We start from the raw sequence: 23,901 nt of genomic DNA, 5'->3' as shown, positions 1-23,901 counted from the left end.
AGGGGAATTAAGGGCCCAAAAGCAAACTATTCCACTGCATAGGAAACACAGAAAGTATGTCACGAGGCCACTTTGGCTTAACCAGAAGATCTTACATGATCTAAAAATCAAAAATGAGTCATATAAAAAGGGGATACTATGTCAAATTACAAAGGATGAATACAAGCAAATAACTAAGTATGCAGGGGCAAGATTAGAAAGGCAAAGGCACAAAACGAGCTAAATCTACATAGAGAAATAAAGGGTAACAAGAAGACATTCCACAAATATATTAGAAGCAAAAGGAAGACCAAGTACAGGGTAGGCCCATCGCTCAGTGAAGAGGGAGAAACAATAATAGGAACTTTGGAAATGGCAGTGGTGATTAATGATTTCTTAGTTTAGGTTTTTGTTAAGATGATTGATGGTGACAGGATGCTTAACCATAGTGGATGCTAGTGGAAACAGGAAAGGTTTAGAAGTTAAAATAAAAAAAACAAGTAAAAAATCCTTAGAAAATTAGATGTCTGCAAGTCACCAGGGCCTGATGAAATGCATCCTAGAATATTCAAGGAGCTGATGGAGGAGGTATCTGAACTTTTAACTATCATCTCTGAAATATCATGGGAGACAGAAGAGATTCCAGAAGACTGGAAAAGGGCATGTATAGTGCTCATCTATAAAAAGGGAAATAAGAACAGTCCAGGAAATTACAGACCAGTCAGTTTAACTTCTGTGCCAGGAAGATAACAGAGCAAGTAACTGAGGAATTCATCTGCAACATCTGGAAGATAATGAAGTGATAGGTAATAACCAGCATGGATTTGTAAAGAACAAATCATGTCAAACCAATCTGTTAGCTTTCTTTGATAAGATAACAAGCCTTGCGGATAAGGGTAAAGTGGTGGACATGCTATACCTAGACTTTAGATAAGCATGACCTTCTTATCAATAAACTAGGAAAATGCAACCTAGACGGGACTACTGTAACGTGGGTGCATAACTGGCTAGATAACTGTTCTCAGAGAGTAGTTATTAATGGTTCACAGTCATGCTAGAAGGGCATAAGTGGGATTCCATAGGGGTCTGTTCTGGGACCGGTTCTGTTCAATATCTTCATCAATGATTTAGATATTGGCATGGAGAGTACGCTTATTACGTTTGCAGATGATACCAAGCTGTAAGATGCTGCAAGTGCTTTGGAAGATAGGGTCAAAATTCAAAATACAGGCAGTCCCCCGGTTACGTACAAGATAGGGACTGTAGGTTTGTTCTTAAGTTGAATCTGTATGTAAGTCGGAACTGGCATCCAGATTCAGCCGCTGCTGAAACTGACCGCCAGTTCTGACTTACATACAGATTCAACTTAAGAACCCCAGGCGTCCCCAAGTCAGCTGCTGCTGAAACTGATCAGCGCTGATTCCAGGAAGCCTGGGGCAGAGCAACTCTGCCTCGGGCTTCCTGTAGTCAGCGCTGGTCAGTTTCAGCAGCGGCTGACTTGGGGACGCCTGGGGCAGAGCAGCTGGGGTGCTGCCGGGTTGGTCCAGTAGTGCCCAGAGCGGGCGCTGCAGGACCAATCGGCAGCGCCCCAGCTGCTCTGCCCCAGGGTCCAAAACAAAAGCCTGGTCTGCTTGGGGGGGGGGGGGGGGGCACACTAGCTGCGCCCCCCCCCCCCAGCAGACCAGGGACATGGGGAGCAGAGCCGCAGCGGCAGCGGGGTGCCGCGCCTCTGAGGCTTTGCTCTAGCAAAGCCTCAGAGGCGTGGGACCCCCCCGGGCTGCGGCTTGAGTCCCGGTGCCTGTGGTCTACTGGGGACCGTCTCCAGCAGACCACAGGCACCGGGACTCAAGCGGCAGCCGCGGGGGGGTCCTGAGGCTTTGCCAGAGCAAAGCCTCAGAAGTGCACGGAACCGCCGCTGCTGCCGCTTGAGTCCGGGTGCCTGTGGTCTGCTGGGGACCGTCCCCAGCAGACCACAGGCACCCGGACTCAAGCGGCAGCATCGGCGGGTTCCCGCGCTTCTGAGGCTTTGCTCTGGGAAAGCCTCAGAAGCGCGGGAACCCGCCTGGTGCCCCTGGTCTGCTGGAGACGGTCTCCAGCAGACCAGGGGCACCCGAGCAGCTTACGAACGGGGCGTTCTCCCCCGGAGCTCGCAGGTAGCAATCCGCTACCTCGACCTCCGGGGTGAGAAAGCCCCGTTCGTAAGTGCGGATCCGCGTAAGTCGGGGACTGCCTGTAATCAGGATAAACTTGAGAAATGGTCTGAGGTAAAAAAAATGAAGTTTAATTAGGACAAATGCAAAATACTCCACATAGGAAGCAACAATCAATTTAATATAGTAGACTTCCGATAATCCGGAACCTATGGGACCTAAGTGGTGCCGGATTATCAGATATGCCGGACAATCAGGAGATACTATAAGCTGGTTATATATATACTGTATACATTATATACTGTATATAAAGTGTTCTTAACCCTTTTTATGTACATACTGTATACAGTATACTGTAATATTGTCATTTTTTTAAGCCTTTTTTACCCTTTTTGCTCAGTTCAGCTGCTGCCGCTGTTACCTTGTGGCTCATTTTTTGCTGAAGCTCACTCACTAGGCTCTTGTCATTTTGATGCCGGACTATCAGGAGTGCCGGACTATTGGATGCCGGACTATTGGAGTTTTACTATAGATACAGAATGGGAAGAGACTGTTCAGGAAGGAGTACTGCAGCAGAAAGGCATCTAGAGGTCATAGTGGACCACATGCTAAATGAGAGTTAACAGTGTGACACTGTTGCAAAAAAAGCAAATGTGATTCTGGGATGCATTAACAGAAAGTTTGTGAGCAAGACACGAGAAGGAGTTCTTTTGTTCTACTCTGCGCTAATTAGGCTTCAATTGTGCCCAATTCTGGACACCACATTTCAAGAAAGATGTGGAGAACTTGAAGAAGGTCCATAGAAGAGCAACAAAAATTATTAAAGGTCTAGAAAACATGACACATGAAGGAAGACTGAAATAATTGGGCTTTAGTTTAGAAGAGAGAAGACTGAGAAGGAACATGATAGATCTTTTCAAGTATTTAAAAGAAGGAGGGAGAAAAATTGTTCTCCTTGACCTCTGATGATGGAACAAGAAGCAATGGGCAGCAAGAGGAGGTTTAGGTTGGACATCAAGAAAAACCTCGTTAGCGTGGTTAAACACTGGAATAAATTGCTTAGGGACATTGTTTAATCTCCATCACTGGAGATATTTAAGAGCAGGTTGGATAGACATCTATCAGAGATGATGCTGGTGCTTGGCCCTGCCGTGAGGGCAGGGAACTGGACTTCATGATGTCTTGAGGTCCCTTCCAGTTCTAGTATTCTATGATTCTATGTAAGCACAAATGCCATCCCTTACAAGTGTCTTTTCTGTAGCAAACCTTGTGGTAGTAAGAGGTTCATTTTTTGGCTGTGGGTAAGTATGTCTCCAACTAGAATTGTTGGCATCCCAGAATACTCTCACTTAAGTTCACATATATTGTGAAGCACGCGGTATGTCCCAATCACATGTATTGTGTTAAAAACTCTATACTCCCAACAAGTCAGTAAGCAATGCCAACTTATCTTTAGTAGGCAGAAGGCATATTCTACTACTATTCTGCACTTGCTCACCATGTATTTAAACTGCCTCATTCTCCTGAAACACATCAGAGCAGCAACCTGGAGATCTGAAGACATCTTAAGTTGCCTAAAGTTACAGTCACTGCCCTGAGTGGGGTTTTTGGGGGAGGCAGGTGAATGGGGCAAGGAGGAAAGAGATAACATAGATTGCCCAAGCTGGAAAAAAACGAACAGACTTCTAACACTTTGGCATCATGCAGCCAGCCAGTGCATGTGACGTAGGTATCCATGGATGTGTGCTGGAAATCCACCAGGACCTACATAATTAATGTAATATCTTTTCCTATTAATATACGTGAAACGGTAGATGTATATATATGTCCCAATCAATTGCACAGGCCCAATTCAGGAAGCCTATCTGTTCAAGCTAAGAAATATTTTCAATTATGGGGAGCCCGGGCCATAAATATGGCCGCCACTTTTTTCCAAAACGGAGCTTTTTCGAAAAAAGGCAGTCTAGACGTGGATCTGTCGAAAAATAACCCCTTTTTTGACAGATCCTGTATTCCTCAAAAAATGAGGTTTACAGGATGTCGAAAAAGGGTTTATTTTTCGACAATCTGTGTCTAGACTGCTGTTTCCCCCCCCCCCCGAAAAAGCTCTGTTTCGAAAAAAAGCAGCAGCTATGTGTATGCTAATGAAGCACAGGATATTTAAATCCCTGCTTCGTTAGCAATTTTGTCATGCCTAATCTACATCTCTCTGTCAACAGAGAGGTATAGTCTAGACACACCCCCAGATGGTCTTGTAGAATTGCTGTTGCTATTTTAATTCTAACAGCAACTTACTGCCTCTGCATTCTCTAGCCTCAAAATTGCCTCTGAAATCCCTACCAATGTCTCCTGGTGGTAGATGGAGCAGGCATACAAAAAAGAAACATTGCCTCCATAAAAAGCAGTAACTTTAGACCCTGCTAATTAGGTATAGGAGGATCTATACTTTTAGCCAGCATATATTCCTCTCTCCCTCACAGTCAGTGAACTCGATTGCCCAACACCACCCTAAGAATATGTGCAGCGTGATAGTGAATTGTGGCATCATGAATGCACAGCAGTGGGGCAGGCTACCCTGTGTTGACAGGTACACACTTAGTGACCCCTTCATTTACATGCAGTAAAGACAGTTTAATACTATTTCCTTTGTTTGATATAACACCATTACACATGGACACTATTTGCTTTTATCTATAAGTCCACTTGTTATTAATTGACAATATTTTAACTTCACCAGTTCAGTGAGAAAACCCAAAATGGGCTTTCATAGCCCCACTGAAAATTTATAATGATACAACAGCACTACCAAAGAAAGTGGCTTTAATATCTTGATGAAGAAGAGCTCCACTAAATAGCATCAACAAACAGAGTGCATTAGAAAAAAAACCAAGCAAGATAACCTGTAGCTTTAATTTTACAATACAGGGTGGACAATAATGAATTTTTTTTAAAACTGGATTTCCATTTAAATTGAAATCTCATTTAAGTTAAATACAACTTTATAATCTGTTACTATTATCTACAAAAATAATTAAAATTACAAAACGTATCAGCCAGGACATGTTTGTGGCCAGAGTTTTAAAGAAAGTTAAACCATTGAACTAGAGGAAGTCAATGGCTAAGCATATGGAAACCAACTTTTAACAGTCATTTTGTAGGTGCAGAAAGTTATTTTCCTAATTTCAGCTTACTTCATTAGTTCAGCTCAATGACAAGTTCATTAAAATTTAAGAAACCGACTAGTAGCTGAATTATAAAACCTTTATTTTCCTTTTCCAACCTATGAACAAAAACTAAGTGTGAGAGGAGATTTATAGTTCTGAAATCCTGAAGGACATAGTAAAGAAATACAGGTCAATTCACTAGCTACAGATAATTTTTAGTTTAATACATCAGTTAAGTTTTAAAAGAAAAAAAATATTTTGACATTGTCTTATTCTCATGTAGCCAACACATTTAAGATCACAATTTTCTAATGTAACACAAAATGTAAAGGTGAAGAATGAAAGAATAAATGCACACTAAGATTAAGCTGTTAAATAAAAGTGCATAAACAGTCTATCCCAGTATTTCTCAATTTTATTTGTCCATGGAACCTTAAAAAAAAAAAAAAAAAAAAAAAACCACACACACACACACACACACACACACACACCCCGGGGGGAAATGGTTGACAAAAGACCGGTTCTGGGAAGGAGGGAGTTATCGGGTTCTTGCGGAACCCTTACTTTCACTTTGGAACCTCAGGGTGCCGCAGAGCACTATTTGGGAAACACTGGTCTATCCTCTTGGCTAACAAGAAGTAATATAAATTTTAATGTAAAGGCTAACCCAATTTTTCTTTAGAAAAATATGTACAAATGCAAAACCAGATTCAAAATGATTATTTAAATCAACATTTCCAGCTTGCTGATCTACCTCAAATCCACCCTATTAAACTGATTTAATAAATAAAAATCCAAAGTAAGACATCTCAGTCCTGCTCATATCCGAGGTAATGGCAGAGACAGATTTCAATAGGAGGTTCACCTATGGACCACTGTTCTTTGGTTTCGCTCAACTGACTTAACAAAATATTTAGAGGGACTACACATACATATTGCCAACATTCTAGTATATGCATTGCATTCATTTTTAATTACAGATGTCGCCTCAATTTGTTCTAATGAAGTTAGTTGGAGCAATAAAGTAAGTTATACAATGCCTGTACCAGAAATACTTCCACAAATGCCACCAGTAAATGCCAAGAGTTAGGAAAAACAACTACTCATTCAAATTCCTCCACATAGCAGTGGAATACAGTAGCATATGTAGGAGTTGTGTCAAAGATGGAGAGCAGAAGTGAGGGATCATTAGCAGTGTCCCCTCTAATTTTTTCCATCTATGTGCAGAATAAATTTTGTTATGTATATTGAGGTTTGTGTGGATGTGCACCACCAATAGAAACACATGCTACTGGCTATGGGCACTCTGCTTATCAGCTGGGTGTCATTTGAATCTCTCCAGGAGCTGCCCAAGCACTCCTGTTTAGAGGAAACACCGGTCATTGGACAAACTGTGGCCAGGTCTACGCTAGAAAGTTAGGCTGACCTAGTTATGTCACTCAAATATGAAAAATTTGCACCCCTGTGTAACAGTTAAGCCAACCACAACTCTAGGTTGACAGAAGAATTCTACCATTGATCCAGCTACTACCTGTCTTGGGGAGATGGATTATCTACAGCAACAGGAGAACCTTCCTTTGCTGTGGTTAGTGTCTACACTGAAGTAGTACAGTGGCCCTGCTATAGCAATGTAAATGTAAATATAGATCTAGTCTTATAGTCAAAATGTGGCATCCTAGAAATATAGGACATGCATGGAAAATTCAACAATTGTATATTAAGTTTTAAATCCTGCATACTCCAAATTCTCAGGAAAAAATCCTGTGTGTCTTATTTAAAGTATGCCAACTTGCAAGCAAATTGGTTACTTCACTCAGCAAGTTGGGTGGGGAGGGTATACTTCTATTTTAAGCCCTAAGGGTTTGTCTTGGTGCTTGTTAATTTGACATCTGAATGCCTCACTATTAACTATGGAGTACAGTTGATATACAGCAGAGTGAACATCACTGGCAACACTATAGTTTGCTTGATACCGTTGTAAAGAACAGAATTGCCAGACACGCAGATGAACATAATTTGATGGGGGGGAAAATCAACATGGTTTCTGTAAAGGGAAATCATTCCTCAGTCTACTAGAATGCTTTGAGGAGGTCAACAAACATGTGGACAAGGGGATCCAGTGGATACAGTGTACTTAGATTTTCAGAAAGCCTTGACAAGGCTCACAAAAGACTCTTAAGCAAGTAAGCTGTCATTGGATTAGAGGGAAGGTCCTTTCATGGACAGATAACTGGTTAAAAGATAGGAAACAAAAGGCAAGAGTAAATGGTGGGTTTTCAGAATGGAGAGAGGTAACTAGTGGTGTCTCCCAGGAGTCTGTACTGGGACCAATCCTACTCAACATATTCATAAATTATCTGGAGAATGGGGTAAACACTGAGATGGCAAAATATGCAGATGATACTCAGCTGCTCAAGACAGTTAAGTCCAAAGCAGATTGTGAAGAGCTTCAAAAGGATCTCTCAAAAACAGGTCACTAGGCAACAACATGGCAGACGAATATTAATGTTGATAAATGCAAAGTAATGCATATTGGAAAACAATCCCAACTCTATATCTAGGTATAAAAGTGATGGGGACTAAATTAGCTATTACAATTCAAGAGAGAGATCTTAAGAGTCACTGCACATAGTTATCTGAAAACATCCACTCAATGTGCTCGCAGCAGCCAAAAAAGCCAAACAATGTTAGGAATCATTTTGAAAGGGATAGAATAAGACAGAGAACATTTTATTGCCTCTGTATAAATCCATGGAATGCCTACATAGTGAATATTGTGTGCAGATGCAGTCCCTTCATCTCAAAAAAGAAATCTTGGCATTAGAAAAAGGTCAGAAAAGGTAAACAAAAATTATTAGGGGTTTGGAATGACTGTCATAAGAGGAGACATTAAAAATATATAGAAAAAAAACTTTAAACAATCTTTCTAAAAACGTACCAAAAGATTATTTAAAAAAAATTAAGTGTTCAGCTAATTTAGAAGAAAGATTGGATGGCTAGCACCATTCACCAAATGAAATTAATAGGTAGCAGGTTTAAAACAAACAAAAGGAAGAATTTCTTCACACAATGCACAGTCAACCTGTGGAACTCTTTGCCAGAGGACACTGTGAAGACCAGGACTTCAACAGGTTTTCAGAAAAAGAACTAGATAAATACATGGAGGATAGGTCTATCGGTAGCTATTATGGTGTCCCTAGCTTCTGTCAGAAGCTGGGAATGGGCAACAGGGGATCGATCACCTGTTCTATTTATTCCCTCTGGGGCACCTGTCATTGGCCACAGTCAGAAGCAGGGATGTAAAATTTTGATTAATTAGCTAATTGAATAGTCGATGCAATTTGCATCGACTATTCGATTAGTTGATAAGGGCACCTCTGCCTTTGAAGTGTTGCCACACTTCCCCAGAGCTGTTGCTACACTTCAGTGTGAAAGCAATGGGGCCAGCAGGAGCCTCAAGCAGTCCCCCAGTATCCCTGTGCCGTTTCAAAGTGGCAGCACTGCCTGGGGTTAGCAGGAGAGTCCCCAACTGACCCCGGGCTCCACACGGCACTGCCACTTTGAACCGTTGTGTGCAGTCCGGGGCTAGCTGGGGACCCAGGCTGCACACGGCAATTCAAAGTGGCAGCACCGCGTGGAGCTCAGCATTAGCTCAGGAACTTTGAAGCATTCCCTTGTCTCCTCCCCCCTTACTGCCTCTTTTTTTTTAATAGAGGCAGCAAGGGGGAAGAGGAGTGACTAGTAGTGTGTCAACTATACGATAAGCATTTGCTTATCGGACAGTTGACTAGTCAACTAGTCATTAACATCCCTAGTCAGAAGACAGGATACTGAGGTAGATGGACCTTTGGTCTGATCCAATGTAGTCTCTCTTATGCTTCTTGCCATGATGAGAAAAACCACTGTTTATTCTTACTCTGTTTCCACATTACAGATCTCAAGCTCTGTACTTCCAAAACAATTAAAAGTCTCTCAAGAGTTTGTGTCTGAAATCTTTTGAAAACTTCGGAATAGCATTTCCACTGCTTTACTTATATCCACTATGTGGTTAAATCTGCGAAATAATTGCTACAAGTTAAAGACATGCAGTTTATCCTTACCGCTCGTGTAGAGTTCTGCCCAATTTCATCCAAGTCCAAAAACATGTCTAAATCGCATCCTAATTTGCCAAAGGTGTTCACTGATGAGCCAAATGGCTTCACTGTGCTCTCTGGAAAATATGCACAAGCAATATCTTGAATCAGAGAACAGACTAGAAATCGGAGCTTGATGTTCTCCTCTGTTAGCTGATACTCATCCATTAGGGTATATAACTGATTGCTTACCTATTTAAGAAAAACAAAACAAACAAACATCAAAATATATGAGTTCCATTTTCTTATTTGTGTTTGCTTAGCTCCCAGTGTTTCTGGCCTAATTTAATATCCCCTCAGAGGCTATTTCTTCAACTCCTTAAAATGAATGCCAGTGATTTGTCACATATGCTCTTCTAGACGTCAACAAAATAAGATGCTCTAGAGATTTGGACACCAGTTCCTTCATTTCAGAAACCATTGTCAACACAGCTATAGAAATTGAGGATTCTTCCTTATGGAGCAGCAAAATAAAATACAAAGGCAAAAGAAGACAATAGACTCAAATGAAAACATTAATACTATTGGCCAGGATATCCAGCATTTTGATTCTCTCAGAGAGATCAAAGTATTCACCATAAATGTTACAAATGCCTCCTGGTTTCCCTAATTTCCAGGCTATTCAACCTACCACTGGGGGGTTGATCTAGTAGTTCTAGCCCACAGTACCTCTCCTACACAGCTACAATTTGGTAATGGCTTAAAAAAAAGTCTTTTAGTTTTGAAGAAGAGATGGGATGCGCCCCTCACCTCCACAGATCCCTTCATCCTATCAAGCCATCCAATCCATTACTGGTGCAATTTCCTACTGGAGTAGAGTGCCCCCACTTCTGTTCAGTCATCTGCAGTGGGTGCCATTATCTCTGAAAGGTATCCCAAATATTATTGCACTGACAGCAGTAGTGCATCAAAGAAGGTGCTTTGACAATCTGTACAGAGTTCTGGAGTATATATGACATTCACAGGTAAATAAAAGGAGAGCAAAGAAAGGTAGAGGGGATACATTCCTCAGCTGGAGAACACCACTGGTAGTATTCCATAATACTCTCAGACATGAACATTGCACGTGATATCCTACTTAGCTTATGTTTCAGAGGTGTAGCTGTGTTAATCTGTAGCTGAAAAAACTTAAAACAGAACAAATAGTCCTGCAGCCCTTAGAAAATAACAAAAAATGCAGATGGTATCATGCTACTATCTGCATTTTTTGTTAGTCTCTAATGTGCTGCAGGACTATTTTCTGTTTAAGTTTTTACTTGGCTTATGGTTAAGACTTTCCTCTCTGCATCTCTCTGAGCATACTCTCTGCTCACTACCATTCAAGAACCTAATCACTATACATGAATCAAAGTATGCCGCCATTAGGTAAGATTACAATATTAGTTGCAGCATTGTATATCCAAAGTAACCCAGTACAAGTGAATGGTGTTAGGCTGGATTTACACTCTTACACCAGTATAAATCCAAATTAACTCCATTGGGCTGCATGCATTCCTGGGATAGGATGGTACAAAATGCTTAATCAGGAATTCTGCAGCTACTAGAGTAGGAACATTTCCCCTCTCAACAATTTTCCTCTGTGGTGTCTAACAGTCATTCTTGACTTGATCAGTACATATATGTATTTTAGGTTTTTTAATGAATATAAGAGGTATATTTTACTTATAGCCTGGGAACCTGGTCCCAAATTATAACACTCCAAGAGCTCTTACTCCTATTAACTTCAACAAAAGCTTTATTTAGAGTAATAAATAGAGAACAAAGAAACTAGCTCTGGACTGAAGACTAAAAAAAAGTATTAATGTACCATAAGATTTCTGAAAATAATTTTTTTCTAAAAAATGCAGTGAAATTGCACAAGCCTCCTATGTTTCTGTCTTAAGCAGATACATGTGATTACTCAGAGATTTCACTTCAAGGCATTAGCTCTACTCTCTCAGCAGCTAACTTAACATATACCTCCCTCTCAAACCTTTCATCTCTTTCCACCCATGTTTTCTCAATTACTTTTAAAGAAATATCAAGTCTTTGTTGTTTTTGTTGATGGATTCAGATATAGATTCGAAAATCTCAAACCTCAAACGAAGCCATGGGAATAGTGGGTAAAAAAATTAGTTTGCTGAAGAGTCAACTTTTTAACACAACTTAGTTGTTAACTAAAATGATTTGCAAGACTGAAGAGAAGCAGACCATCTCATTCAAAGGTGGCTTTCATACAAAGTAATGGTCATGGCAATTAAAGTAACCACTAAACATATTTCTTTCAATTTATGAAATGCATTTATCAAAGGCAATCCTCTGATAGCACAGATAAATATTTCTAAACAGTAGAATAAACCTGTAAAATCCTACAAGAATCTTTAGATAATTACACATTTCCTTATTCAAAACTTTTTAAAAAAAAGTAATCATAAGAGATCTACAGCCATAGACTTACGCTGTCAGCACTACAAAGCTTCTGAATAAGCTCACTGACTAGAATGGTGGCTTGCTTATGACAGTGAACTGGTGCCTGATCAGCAGCTTGAGTTGATAGGTTTTTCAATGTTAAAGTAAAAACTCTAGATTTAAATGGAACAGCACATTCCTCTTCAATGCCTGGCATTCGGGTAACATCCTGTAGTGAAGTTATGCTGTCTTTTTCAGAAAATTCTACCACAGCATAGGTACCCTAAAAGCATTAAAAAGCAAGAATATCTGGTAAATGAGAGGTACAAGTTATAAACAATTACACTGATATTACTGTTGCAACAGTCTTCAAAACTGTCAGGATACAATACAATTTTTAGTGTATGCATTTCACACTAATTCACACCTCATTATCTTTATACTCTTTCACAAGCTGTCAAAAAGAGAATGAAAGATGTATACTACCATTTGGCACAATGAACACATTTCTGCATTAGAAAGTAATCAAATTAATGAAAATACTTATTTCCACTACTGCTAGATTTGGGAAGTGAATGGAGTGCAAATGAGTATGTTCTGCTGTTAGAGAAGCAGACTAAGAGGTATGAAAGTTATTGATAGAGCTTTAGCTCAAAAACTTATCTGCAACTCATTTTTGGTGTCACTATTCAAACTAAAAGAAACATCTTGACTTAAAAATATAGAAGTTTAAATAAAAATCCTTGAGTTCTTATCTTGTAAAATTTAACAAACATGAAAAAAAAGATGCACAAGTAATTTGTCCAAGAAACATGCCCAACAAAAACAAATCTCTTGGAACCCAGACACTAACATTTTGTTCTGCCTAAATTCAGTTTATAGTAAAAAATTGTATTGATAACACACCAAGTACATACATAGCTTTCATAAAAGTAGTGACTGTTAATTTTTCCATGATGGGACAAATACTTCAGAAATTTTCTCTCATCTATCTTGGCTGGGCAGTTAATTAAAACAGTCCGCTGTGCTTGCTCTAGCCTTTCCGCTTGCACCTCAGGAAATGTTTTCTTTTGGGTACTGACTTTAGAATCTGTGAGAAAGGGAAGAAAAAAATCAGCATATAAATGTAGGTTTTATACAGATTTTGGTAGCTTGATGTTAAGGAACCTACAGAACACAATCTTAATGAACAAAGCTGGTAATGTGCAATCCCCCAAAAGAGAGTTTCTCCCCCTTGCAACCAATTTCTCTTCACTTCTCTACTGGTTCACTCAGCGGTCAGTAACCTAGGACATGTGGTCCATCAGGGTAATCCACTGATGGACTGCCATTTTGTTTATGTTAACTATCTACAGATGTGGTCCCCCGTAGTGCCCAGTGGATGCAGTTTGTTGTTCCCACCATTTCCTGCAACACTCATTGGCTGGGAATGGCAAACTATGGCCACTGGAAGCTGCAGAGCACTGTGTCTGCAGACGGTTAAACAAAGTGTCTCTTGGCCCATCAGCTGACTACCCTGATGGACCAAGTCCCAAAGACTGCAGATCTTTGGTTTTACTTGTTCACCTGTAGTTTTTCCTTCTCCCATGTGTGCAATCCCAAGAAGTTTAAACTGGTGCTCTTTTCAGCATTCAATATTTTCCCACTAGCACTGACAAGAGCGACAGTGAAACTGGGAACAAACCCACACCCACAAAACAAACAAAAACCAGAGGAGTGCTATTTAAAAGCAAAAGTGCAATTCTTCCACAATTTTACTAAAATCAAAAAAGGGGAAAAACCAACTAATAGTGTATTCATTCCCATGCCTGTTACGCTGACATTAATGACTAGCTTTCTATTTCTGATGTAAAACACATCAATTTAAACTGAAACAGACAAAGCATATTACATTGAAAGCAACAGTAATACAAAATGCACATCAGGTAATGACACATTCTACATTATTTCTTGATATAGAACTCTAAACAGTATACCCAACGGAATTGGGTTTGGAAACCCATGCCAAGTCTCCCTTAATACTGTGCATTACATCTTAATGCAGTTGTTGTATCTCACTGTCTCTGATGCACCGAAAGTACTTCCCTCCTCTCTGTTTTTCCCTTTTGTCTTGTTCTTTCAGTTTTGCTTTCTGCTTTTCATTGTTCCCTTCTCCCCGTAGATTTTCTTTCATTTCGCAACTACTTTATGCTTATTTTCCCCCCTCCCACTTTTTTATCTGTTACAGGTTCTGTCACCCTAGTCCAAAAGCTGACACTAGAGAATGCTGCTCCTTGCATTGCAGGCAACTGTGCTCTTTAGTATCACTTGAGGCAGAGCTGGTGGCAGAGAAAACAGAAATAAAGAGGATGGGTTGCTGCCATTATCTATAGCATTGCAGCTGCATTTCTGAACAAATTATTGGGTTTACATAGTAGCAAAGTTGTACTGAACTTCAACGGTAACCATTCATATATGTTGTGCAAACACGTGACAAATGTGAACACTGTCCATTCTGAGAGATGCTGGGCTAACGTGATTCCGAGTAGAGAGTTTTGTTAGCTTATTTTTAACATCTAAAATAATCTCTTGAGAATCCCACTGATTTTGTAAATTCAGGTTTCAATGGTTCCTGAGCTATTTTCTATAAAGAATCTTACTGATTTTTTTTCAGGCTTTTGTACTGAACTTTAACCCCCACCTCTCAAGTTCAACTATTATTTCTTAATGAGGAAAAAAAGTTTATTTCGAAAAAAAAGTGTATTTCAATTTTTAAAATGTCATTTCTTAATACAGGTTAAACCTCTCTAATTCAGCACCCTTGGGATCTATTCCGTGCTGGACCAGGAGAGGTCAATATTGTCTAGCAGCATTACCAACCACAGATTATTGGGATCTTAGAAGTCATTTAGGGGTAAATTAAGAGTTAAATAACAACACTGACCACTGAAAGCCAGAACTAGTGGCTGTAAACAAACTTTATGGGACCATGTGAAACTTGACCACACCTATAAGTGGATACCTGGCTAACAAAAATGATGCTGGACCACAGATGTTGCCAAACTAGAGTGTGCTGAATAAGAGAGGTTCAACCTGTATGAATGACCATTAAAGGGAAAAAAAACAAGATAAAACATCTTAAAATGGGGTCCTTCTAGTTTGCAAGGATTAGATTTAGATATTTTAACTTACATGGTATGCAAGACAAAACCTATTAAAATATAAGCAGATACAGTTTAAATATTTAGACGTTGACTGAAACAGAGCACTGACATTTCCAACAAGTACAGTAACACAAATGATAATGCACGGCCTTTAAAATGCAGCAAAAGAGGTTTAAATTGGACATCAGGGATATGAAAGATTAACCGGTTAAGCTGAGAGGCATGGAGCAGCTCCGCACCCACTGCAAGCAGGGGGCTGCTCCAGCCCAGCTTGGTTCACCAAGCTGAGGGTGGGATTTGTTCCAGTCTGACGGGAAGGAGCAGCTCCCCATGTATGGCTCAGTGCGGTGAGCTCAGCCCAACCAGCCCCCAGCAGGCTTGGCCCAGCTTGCCCACACCAGCATGCACCACAGCAGGGCCAGCTAGATCCTGGTTAAACATAACTGGTTACCCAGGATTTTACATTCCTATAAAGTATGGTCTACACATGGTGCCTGGTCTGCCATGAGTATATTGGAGACTAGAGTTGAGGTTCCTCCCAGTCCTATTATTAGTTGAATGATCTTCAGAACTAGACACTTAGTCCTGCATCTTCACTAGACACATTATCTCCCTCCTCTTTTGACAGAAAAGGGATGGTTATTCTCCCTTGATGTTAATGATTCAGATTAAGATACAGGCAGTCCCCGGGTTACGTACAAGATAGGGACTGTAGGTTTGTTCTTAAGTTGAATCTGTATGTAAGTCGGAACTGGCGTCCAGATTCAGCCGTTGCTGAAACTGACCGCCAGTTCTTACTTACATACAGATTCAATTTAAGAACCCCAAGTGTCCCCAAGTCAGCTGCTGCTGAAACTGATCAGCGGCTGATTCCAGGAAGCCTGGGACAGAGCAACTCTGCCTCGGGCTTCCTGTAGTGAGCGCTGGTCAGTTTCAGCAGCGGCTGACTTGGGGACGCTTGGGGCAGAGCAGCTGGGGTGCTGCTGGGTTGCTCCAGTAGCACCGCTCCTCGGCGCTACTGGACCAACCCAGCAGCACCCCAGCAGCTCTGCCCCAGGCGTCCTGATTCAGCCGCTGCTGAAACTGACCAGCAGCGGCTGAATCAGGACTCCTGGGGCAGAGCAGCTGGGGTGCTGCCGGGTTGGTCCAGTAGTGCCCAGAGTGGCGCTGCAGGACCAACTGGCAGCGCCCCAGCTGCTCTGCCCCAGGGTCCACAACAAAAGCCTGGTCTGCTGGGGGGGGGGGGAGGGACACACTAGCTGCGCCCTCCCTCCCCCCAACAGACCAGGGACACGGGGAGCAAAGCCGCAGCGGGGTGCCGCGCCTCTGAGGCTTTGCTCTGCAAAGCCTCAGAGGCGCGGGACCCCGCCGCGGCTGCGGCTTCGCTCCCGGTGCCCCTGGTCTGCTGGAGACGGTCTCCAGCAGACCAGGGGCACCGGGAGCAGCTTTTCTCACCCCGGAGGTCGAGGTGGCGGATCGCTGCCTGCGAGCTCCGGGGCAAGAAAGCCCTGTTCGTAAGTGCGGATCCGACATAAGTCGGATCCGCGTAAGTCGGGGACTGCCTGTACTGGTATATGGCAGACAGTTACAACTTTGCCACATTGAAACACAGCAATGCTCAGAATGCAGTCCATTTACTGAAAATAAAGCATAAAACTTATAACAATGAGAATAACTAACCACTGGAACAATTTGCCTCATGGAAATATTTTAATTGAGATTAGATTTTTTTTTTTAAACAATATGCCCTAGAAGATAGTTGGAGACAGTTATTCAGTTTGTGCTAAGAAGACTAAAGAAGTGCAACGGCCTCTTGGGCCTTTGAAACTATGAGTTCTGCAACTGATCTCATTTCACAGGGCAGTGTAGCCCTCATCTGTATGCTCCTCAGTCTGAAGGAAAAGCTGCTGATGTGGGAGGTCTAGGATGAACATTAAAAAAAAAACCTACTCCGTTAGGAGGGTGGGGAAGCAATGGAAAGGATTCCCTAGGAAGGTCGTGCAATAGCCATACTTGGAGGTTTTTACGGCCGGGTGGGGTTGGTCCTGCTTTGAGTAGAAACCCAAATCTACTGTGATTCTGGATCCTGTAGCGTCTGCTGGCCACCTGCTCCTGCTGCCACCTCGCAGTGAGGCGGCCCGGTTCGTGCCCAGGCTGCCAATGCAGCCCCGCTGCCCCCCAACTGCCCGCTCCTGGCAGATGACGAGACCGGCCGTTGCGCGCATGGCGGACGCACCCGCTCCCAGCCCGCTGCGCTCCACCCGCCGAGCTGCCAGGGCCCTACAGCCGCGGCCACAGAGGGCAGGGCCTGTGGGTCCTGCTCCCCGTGCCCAGCAGCACCCGATACCGGAGCTGCCCTGGGCGCCCGCCTCAGCCAGGCCTGCCCCGCCGCGGGCGCCGCCTCACCTGCCTCCTCGCGGCCAGCGGCGCTCTGCGCGGCGGCCCCTGTGGAGCTGAGCCGGGACTGGCCGGTCCCGGGGAGGCGCGGCCGGCACCGCAGCAACAGCCCCACGCGGCACGCCATAGCCGGAACCGGGAGGCGGGCGGGCCGCTGTGCGCAGGCGCGAACTCGCGCGCTGTACGGAACGGCACCAGAGTCAAATCTAGTTCCGCTCGCCTGCCGCCGTCCTGCTGGTGCGCCTTGCTGCGAGGGCTACTGGACCAGGCTCCTGCCGAGTGTTACCCACGTGCTGCTCCTGCGGGGCAGCGGCCGGGCAGCCTCGTGCGACCGTGTGCAGGGCGTCTCCCTCCGTGCACATAAAAGCACAGGCGGGCGGGGAGACAGGGAAAAGGCACGTGCAAGAGTTTGGGGAAGCAGCCAGGCTGGGGGCAGGCGCTGGCAGGACTCTCCTATTTTGAGAGAACTGATTAGTCGATAAGGTGAAACAAAATACTCGACAGTCCATATTCTTTCCAGAGATGTCCTTAAGTACACCTTGGTAAAGCATGACATTGATACTGACACCTGGGGGGAGGAATCCGGTAATCTGGAGGACCACCATCAAGAACAGTGCCCGACACTTTGAGATCAAGTGGTTTCCATGAAGAAGATTAGAGAGCCCGAGGTAAGGAGTGTGCCTGGGCCTGCACCGGCACTGCTGGTGTCTTCAATGGAGATAAAGACCTCATGTGCAGCCACTGCTAGAGAGTGTTCCTTGCCAGAATTAGCCTAAATTCTCGTCTTCGCACTCATCAGTTATGTGTCCAAGGGGAAATCTTACTTGATTAGAGGTATCCCAGAGAGAGACATGTACACATACTGAAACTAAACAGTTATTCCTTTCTCTAGATTACATGTTTTAGAGCAGCAGTGGGCAATATGCTGCTGGGCTTATGAAGGTCTGTGGGCCTATGATGTATAGGAGGAGTGCTGGCGAGCACCCCGTGACTAAGGGGTTAAACTCAGGTGGCTATCAAGGGTGTTGGCAGGGGGCCAAATGATCCAATGGGGATACAGTGCTGATATCTGCATTGGATATAGATACCTGGTCTGCTCTTCCTTTGTGGGGATTCTAAATAAGGGCTAGAGAGAGTAGATGCAGAGACCAGAATTACCATTCCTATAAGAAATATTGAATATGGGAGTAAACTGAACCCGGAAATACGGATCAGCATAGATCACAAGTAGAGGAAAAAGTGCATCTAGTCATGATCGGGGTATTTTTTATTTACTTTGGTTGGTTGTTTTGAACTTCTCTGTGGGTATGTCTACACTTGCCCCCTAGTTCGAGCTAGGGATGCAAATGTTGCTGACCGAAATTGCTAATGAAGCAAGGATTTAAATATCCCGCGCTTCATTAGCATGATCTTGCCGGCACATTACTCCACTCAACAGCTGATTCGAATCAGGAAGCGCACTCCTGGACACGTTAGTTCGAACCAAGGGGTTTGGTTCGAACTAACGTGTCTAAGAGTATATTTTCCAAACCTGAAAAAGAGCTCTGTGTAGCTTGAAAACTTGTCTCTCTCACCAGCTCAGATTGGTCCAATACAATTTATACAAGACAGTACCTCAGCCAACTTGTTTCTGTGAGATAACAGCAAGTCATACTTCCCCTTCTTACCAAGGCTTATGAAAGTCCCTCAGCTACTAGCATGGGGATAGACATGGTTCTTCAGAGCACAACGGGTTTAAAGCTGGAGAATAGCTTCTGAATGTGGCTTCAAATACAGGCAGATTTGCAATTAGCAATTTGAACTGATTAATCAGTTCATTATGCAGGGGAGTTGCAAGGGGTGCGAGTGCATACCTCTATGGTCCCCCAAGCAAGCATGCTCCGGCCAGCCGGGGAAAGGCAACAGCAGTATGCTGCCCGAGCCCTCACTCCCCCATGCTCCGACTGGCTGGAGGAAGGCTGGGACTGATTTTTCCCCCCTGGAGGAGGGGAAATCAGCCCCAGCCTTCACTGAGCTGGCTTGAGCATGGGGGAGGGAGGCTCAGGTAGCACACCAGTCCTGCCTTCCCCTGGCTGGCTGGAGCACATTTACTTGGGGGACCATGGAGGTACACTTGCACCCTTGTGGTCCACGTTTACAGAAAAATCACCTCCCTACAGAAATTCCTGTGTTAGGGATGTTAAGTTGCGTTTAATCAGCTAATTGAGTAGTGGATGGAATTTCCATTGACTACTCAATTATTCGATAAGGGGGGAAACTGTAGGAGCTAACCTGCTGCACCTCTGCTTTTTAATGTATTAAGAGCCGACAGCTGATTCCCCGCTCATGCTTGGTCCTCCGTGCTGTGCCTCTGCTTTCTAAATGTATTAAGAGCCTGGGGCTCTAAATACATTTAAAAAAGCAGAGGTGCAGTATCTGGGATCAGGCACGAGCTGGGACAGCTGACTCTCCTGTCTCCCCTCCACAGCGGAAACAGTGCTTTTAAGCTGGTTAGTGTGATAGAGGCAGTGGAGCAGGGGAAGCACATGCTTATCAGGTAGTCGCTTACATCCCTATCCTGTGTATGGACCTTATGAATGATGTAGAAAAGTTGAATAAGGAAGTATTATTTACTCCCTCAACTAACACAAGAACTGGGAGTCAATCAATGAAATGAATAGGCAGCATATTTAAAACAAAAGAAAGCCCCTTTTGCTCAAGGGGCTTTTGCGCAAGAAGGAGCAGTCCACACTGCTCCTTCTTGCGCAAACAACCCCTTTTGTGCAAGAGCCGTTCTGCCTGAAAATAAGCGGAAAAGCCCCTTACGGAAAAGCCCTTTGCACAAAATGGTGGCTTATTAAGTTTGCAAATGAGGTGTGGCAATATTCACTGCCGTGCCTCATTTGCATATGTTCTTGCACAAGAGAGCGCAATGTAGACGTAGCCTAACAGAGTTAAAAAAAGAACGAAATAAGTTAATGGAGAATAGATTCCTCAATGGCTGCTAGCCAGTATGGGAAGAGATCCAACACCATATTCTGAATGTTGGAAAAGCTGAAAATGGGCTGGAAATGGGCAATGGAATGAATCTCTCAATAATTACCTATTGTGTTCATTTCTTCTGAAGCACCTGGCATTTGCTACTGTCAGAAGACAGGATACTGGGCTAGATGGACCTTTTGTATGACCCAGTATTGCCATTCTGATGTTCTTATGTAGAACCTAGATGTATCTGCCCCTGCTGCAACCCACTAGACCCCACTTCCTTCCCAGAGCCAAGATAAAACTCAGGAGTTCTGAGAGACTCTATCACTCTCTTTCCGCAGCTAGTAAGAATATCTATTAAAATGTTAAACCTAATACAATTTTAAATCCAACAGTGTACTTTACATTACTTGCCACAAGATGTCAGAGCACATTATTATTATTAGAGCTGAGTGGATTGAATATTTGTCCTTTTCTATAGAAATTAGATACAGGGCTCTTGTCAGCTAACTGCTAAATTATCTGAAAGAAAACTAGAATTTCAAAGTGCCTAAAATGCTCCTGGAATCATGGTTAAAGTTGCACCTCCCCAAAATCTGAAATGGCACCCCGATTGGTGTGAATAATTATTTTGTAATCTTAACCTTGGTTTTAGGACAGAGGACAAAGGAGAGATCTTTTTAAACATTATTTCTAGAATTGTACTTACATGTGACAGGAACATTTCAATTTACTCCACCTGTACGTAACAATAGTGTGTTCTTCCTCAGGAAGCCTATGACACATTCCTCATAAATTCACTGGGGTGATTAAGACCAAAACTCCTCCTCTTCTTCCTGTGAGGCTGGTCCAAGAGAAAAATGATCTAATTAAAAATAATTGTGGGTGTAAGAAAACTAACAACCTTAGGAGGTTCCTGAATAATAGCGAAGGTCCAGCTGCATGATAGCAGCTACATAACCTGACACTAAAACTGTGTTACTCAAACTCATCCTCCAAAGTTCATCTCTGTGAAACTCCACCCTTTTCTGTACTTCAGCTCCCACTTCTTAGAGCAGAGGCTCTCAACCTTTCTACACTACTATAACCCTTTCAGGAGTCTGCTTTGCCTTGTGCACCTTCACCTCATATAAAATTTACTTGCTTACAAAATCATATGTAAGTATCACAGCACAGTCACTGAAAAATTGTTTGCTTTCTCATTTTTACCATACTATAAATCAATTGGAATATAGATATTGTGTAGTATATAGAGCAGTATAAACATGTAATTGTATGAAATTTTAGTTTATACTGACTTCATTAGTGCATTTTATGTAGCCTATTTTAAAACCTGACAAGTATCCAGATGAACTGATGTATCCCCTGGAAGACCTCTACCTTCCCACAATGGTACATGAAACATGGTTGAGAACCACTGATTTAGAGGACACCTCTGTGTTGCAGGAAGTGATTTTGATGCTCACTAGATGGCAGTCTGTAATTCTGAAGGCTGTCTCCTCTAACCAAGGGCTAACTTACTGGAACAGAGGTGTGTTAGGTGGAGCTATCCTGCTTGAGCTGTTGTCTCTTGGATGCATAAAATGGGGTAGAGAGCACGACCCCCCCATATCACCTCTGGGAGGAACTTCCAGACCCATCTTCCTGGGCCAACGCAACCAATCCTGGTGATTCCTTAGGTTCTGGGGCCACACAAGGGTGGGGAGCATGTGCCTTCTCAGTCCTGGCCTGAGAAAACTCAACACTAGTGTCTTCTTGGAGCACCCAAATGCCACAGCAGGGGATGGGGTGTAGGAAATGTTCCAACCTTCAGCTGATCAGAGGTCAGGGAACCTGCTCTTGATGCCTCCCTGCCCTGTGCCCAGCCAGGGGCAACCACACTCTCTTATGTGTGGGAGAGGGCTCTGCCCTTTCATTGTACCCCTCCTCCCCCACTCACACTTGTTGTTCGCATTTGTTAGCAGCCAAGCCCTGGTGGGGAACAGGAGGGAGCTGCTTCTTATGCTGGTTGAAGGTGACTGCTCCAGGTCACTGACTGCAGCATTACCACTGCCTGAGAGCCTGGCTAGGAAGGCAGCAGCGGCTCACCCACTATGTTCCCTGCGCAGATCCCGCTGCCAGGGAAAGGGGTTGAGCAACCTTGAAACATGCCAGGGAGAAGGGAGCTCTGGCTCACTTGGCCCCTATCCTCTGGCAGCCAGGCCCAAGCAGGGAGCGGAGGGGGTGCATGTCTCCCCAGCTGCATTCTTACAGGCAGTCATCCTCTTGTACAAAGTTGTGGCCACTTTTAGGCAGCCTGAGAAGTGGCTGATCCTGCTGCTCATGTAGGAGGCTGCCAGAAATAGGAGCTGAACATATTAGGGCGGTAGACGCAGCAGCAGAAGTACAGAACCCCTTCTTCCTATCCCATGGGCTGAGCAGAAATAAAAAGGTGGCAGTTGATGTAAAGTCTTGCTACATCGTTGCCTATTTTTGGTGAGATATAAAACTACAGTCCTGAATATGTGTAGTGATTCCCCAACTGCGAAGTTATTTACACTGCCTGTCTAAATCCTCCAGCACTTCCAGCTAAAGAGAGTAGTCACTTCCTGCTCTAAGTGTGCCAGTGTCTTGTTGGTAAATGGCACCTCAGCTCTGCCAGTGTGTGGCTGCATGTCAGTGGTCTAGTGTTGCCAGCTCCCATGATATTGTCATAAGTCTAGTGATAATTATTGTTTTCCTGAAAGCCCCACTGCCTTTAGCAGTCAGGAGGATGTGTGATGATTTCAGCCTCCATTCTTCAAGAAAAGGGAAGTTTCTAGCCCTTGTGGCGTTTAAAATGTGACCTTTAGGATGCACCCCAAAGGCTCTAAAAGCAGAAGGCAAATAAAGACTCCCAGCAAATTTATTATTTTACACAGTTTCGTGCTTTTGGGTGTGTCTGATTCATGATGTTTGAACATTTGGGACTGGCCATACTGAATACCTCCCATGGGAGGTGAGGGGGTTGTGAGGCTTCATTAGGAATCAGTATTGAGAGGTTCGGCTGGAGCTCTGGGAGTCAAGAGGCTGGAGGAGCTGCTGGCTTTTGCCATTCAGTCTGAGGCTGTGCAGACCTTCTACTGTGCAGACCCAGGCAGGAGCTCTACGGGCTTATTTGGCCCCATGGACAGGCTGGATCCCCGAAAGTCCCCCCCCCCCCCCGACTCCTCCTTTTTTGTATGACACGGGGAAGGGCATTGCGAAAACTCTTGCTGAGAGCCACTTCTCAGGCTGCCCGGCATCTGGGCGGAGACTTCTGGTAACTGGGTCAGCAAAAGCCAAGAACACTCTGCACTCTCCACTGTGCAAACAAGAAGGGGCTAGCTAGCCTCATGTTCACAGTGACCCCAGGCTACGTTCCCTCCTCTCCCCTGCACGGGGGCATGTCAGACATACCCCCTCATCCGCTCCCTTGCACTGCACGGGGTGGGGGGTCAGAAATACCCCCTCCCATGAGCTCCCTTGCACTGCACACAGTGTGTGGAGGGGGTCAGAAATAGCTCCACGGGACTCCTTGCACTGCGGGGGGGGGGGGGGGGGGCTACCTAGCACTGCACCAAGT

General features: G+C 43.8%; 1 protein-coding gene across 2 annotated transcripts in view; it reads right to left on the bottom strand.

The window, feature by feature from the left end:
* MTPAP (mitochondrial poly(A) polymerase) overlaps nt 1–23,901 on the bottom strand; it is a 38,769-nt gene that overhangs the window by 14,306 nt on the left and 562 nt on the right. The window contains exons 2-5 of one of the 2 annotated variants that reach the window (XM_075922590.1): nt 21,028–21,162; nt 12,721–12,904; nt 11,864–12,097; nt 9,394–9,618 (exon numbers count right to left, since the gene is read on the bottom strand). In XM_075922590.1, coding sequence (XP_075778705.1) covers nt 9,394–9,618; nt 11,864–12,097; nt 12,721–12,729 — 468 coding nt within the window. In that variant the 5' untranslated portion in view covers nt 12,730–12,904; nt 21,028–21,162. Of the gene's footprint in view, nt 1–9,393; nt 9,619–11,863; nt 12,098–12,720; nt 12,905–17,363; nt 17,604–21,027; nt 21,163–23,901 lie in introns of those variants that run through there. The other variant, XM_075922589.1, reaches the window with a different exon arrangement.

Source organism: Pelodiscus sinensis, chromosome 2 (assembly GCF_049634645.1).
Source record: "Pelodiscus sinensis isolate JC-2024 chromosome 2, ASM4963464v1, whole genome shotgun sequence".
NCBI classification, from domain to species: domain Eukaryota; kingdom Metazoa; phylum Chordata; order Testudines; family Trionychidae; genus Pelodiscus; species Pelodiscus sinensis.
Note: the sequence above shows the minus strand (reverse complement) of the source record. Positions and strands in the feature narration are given on the sequence as shown.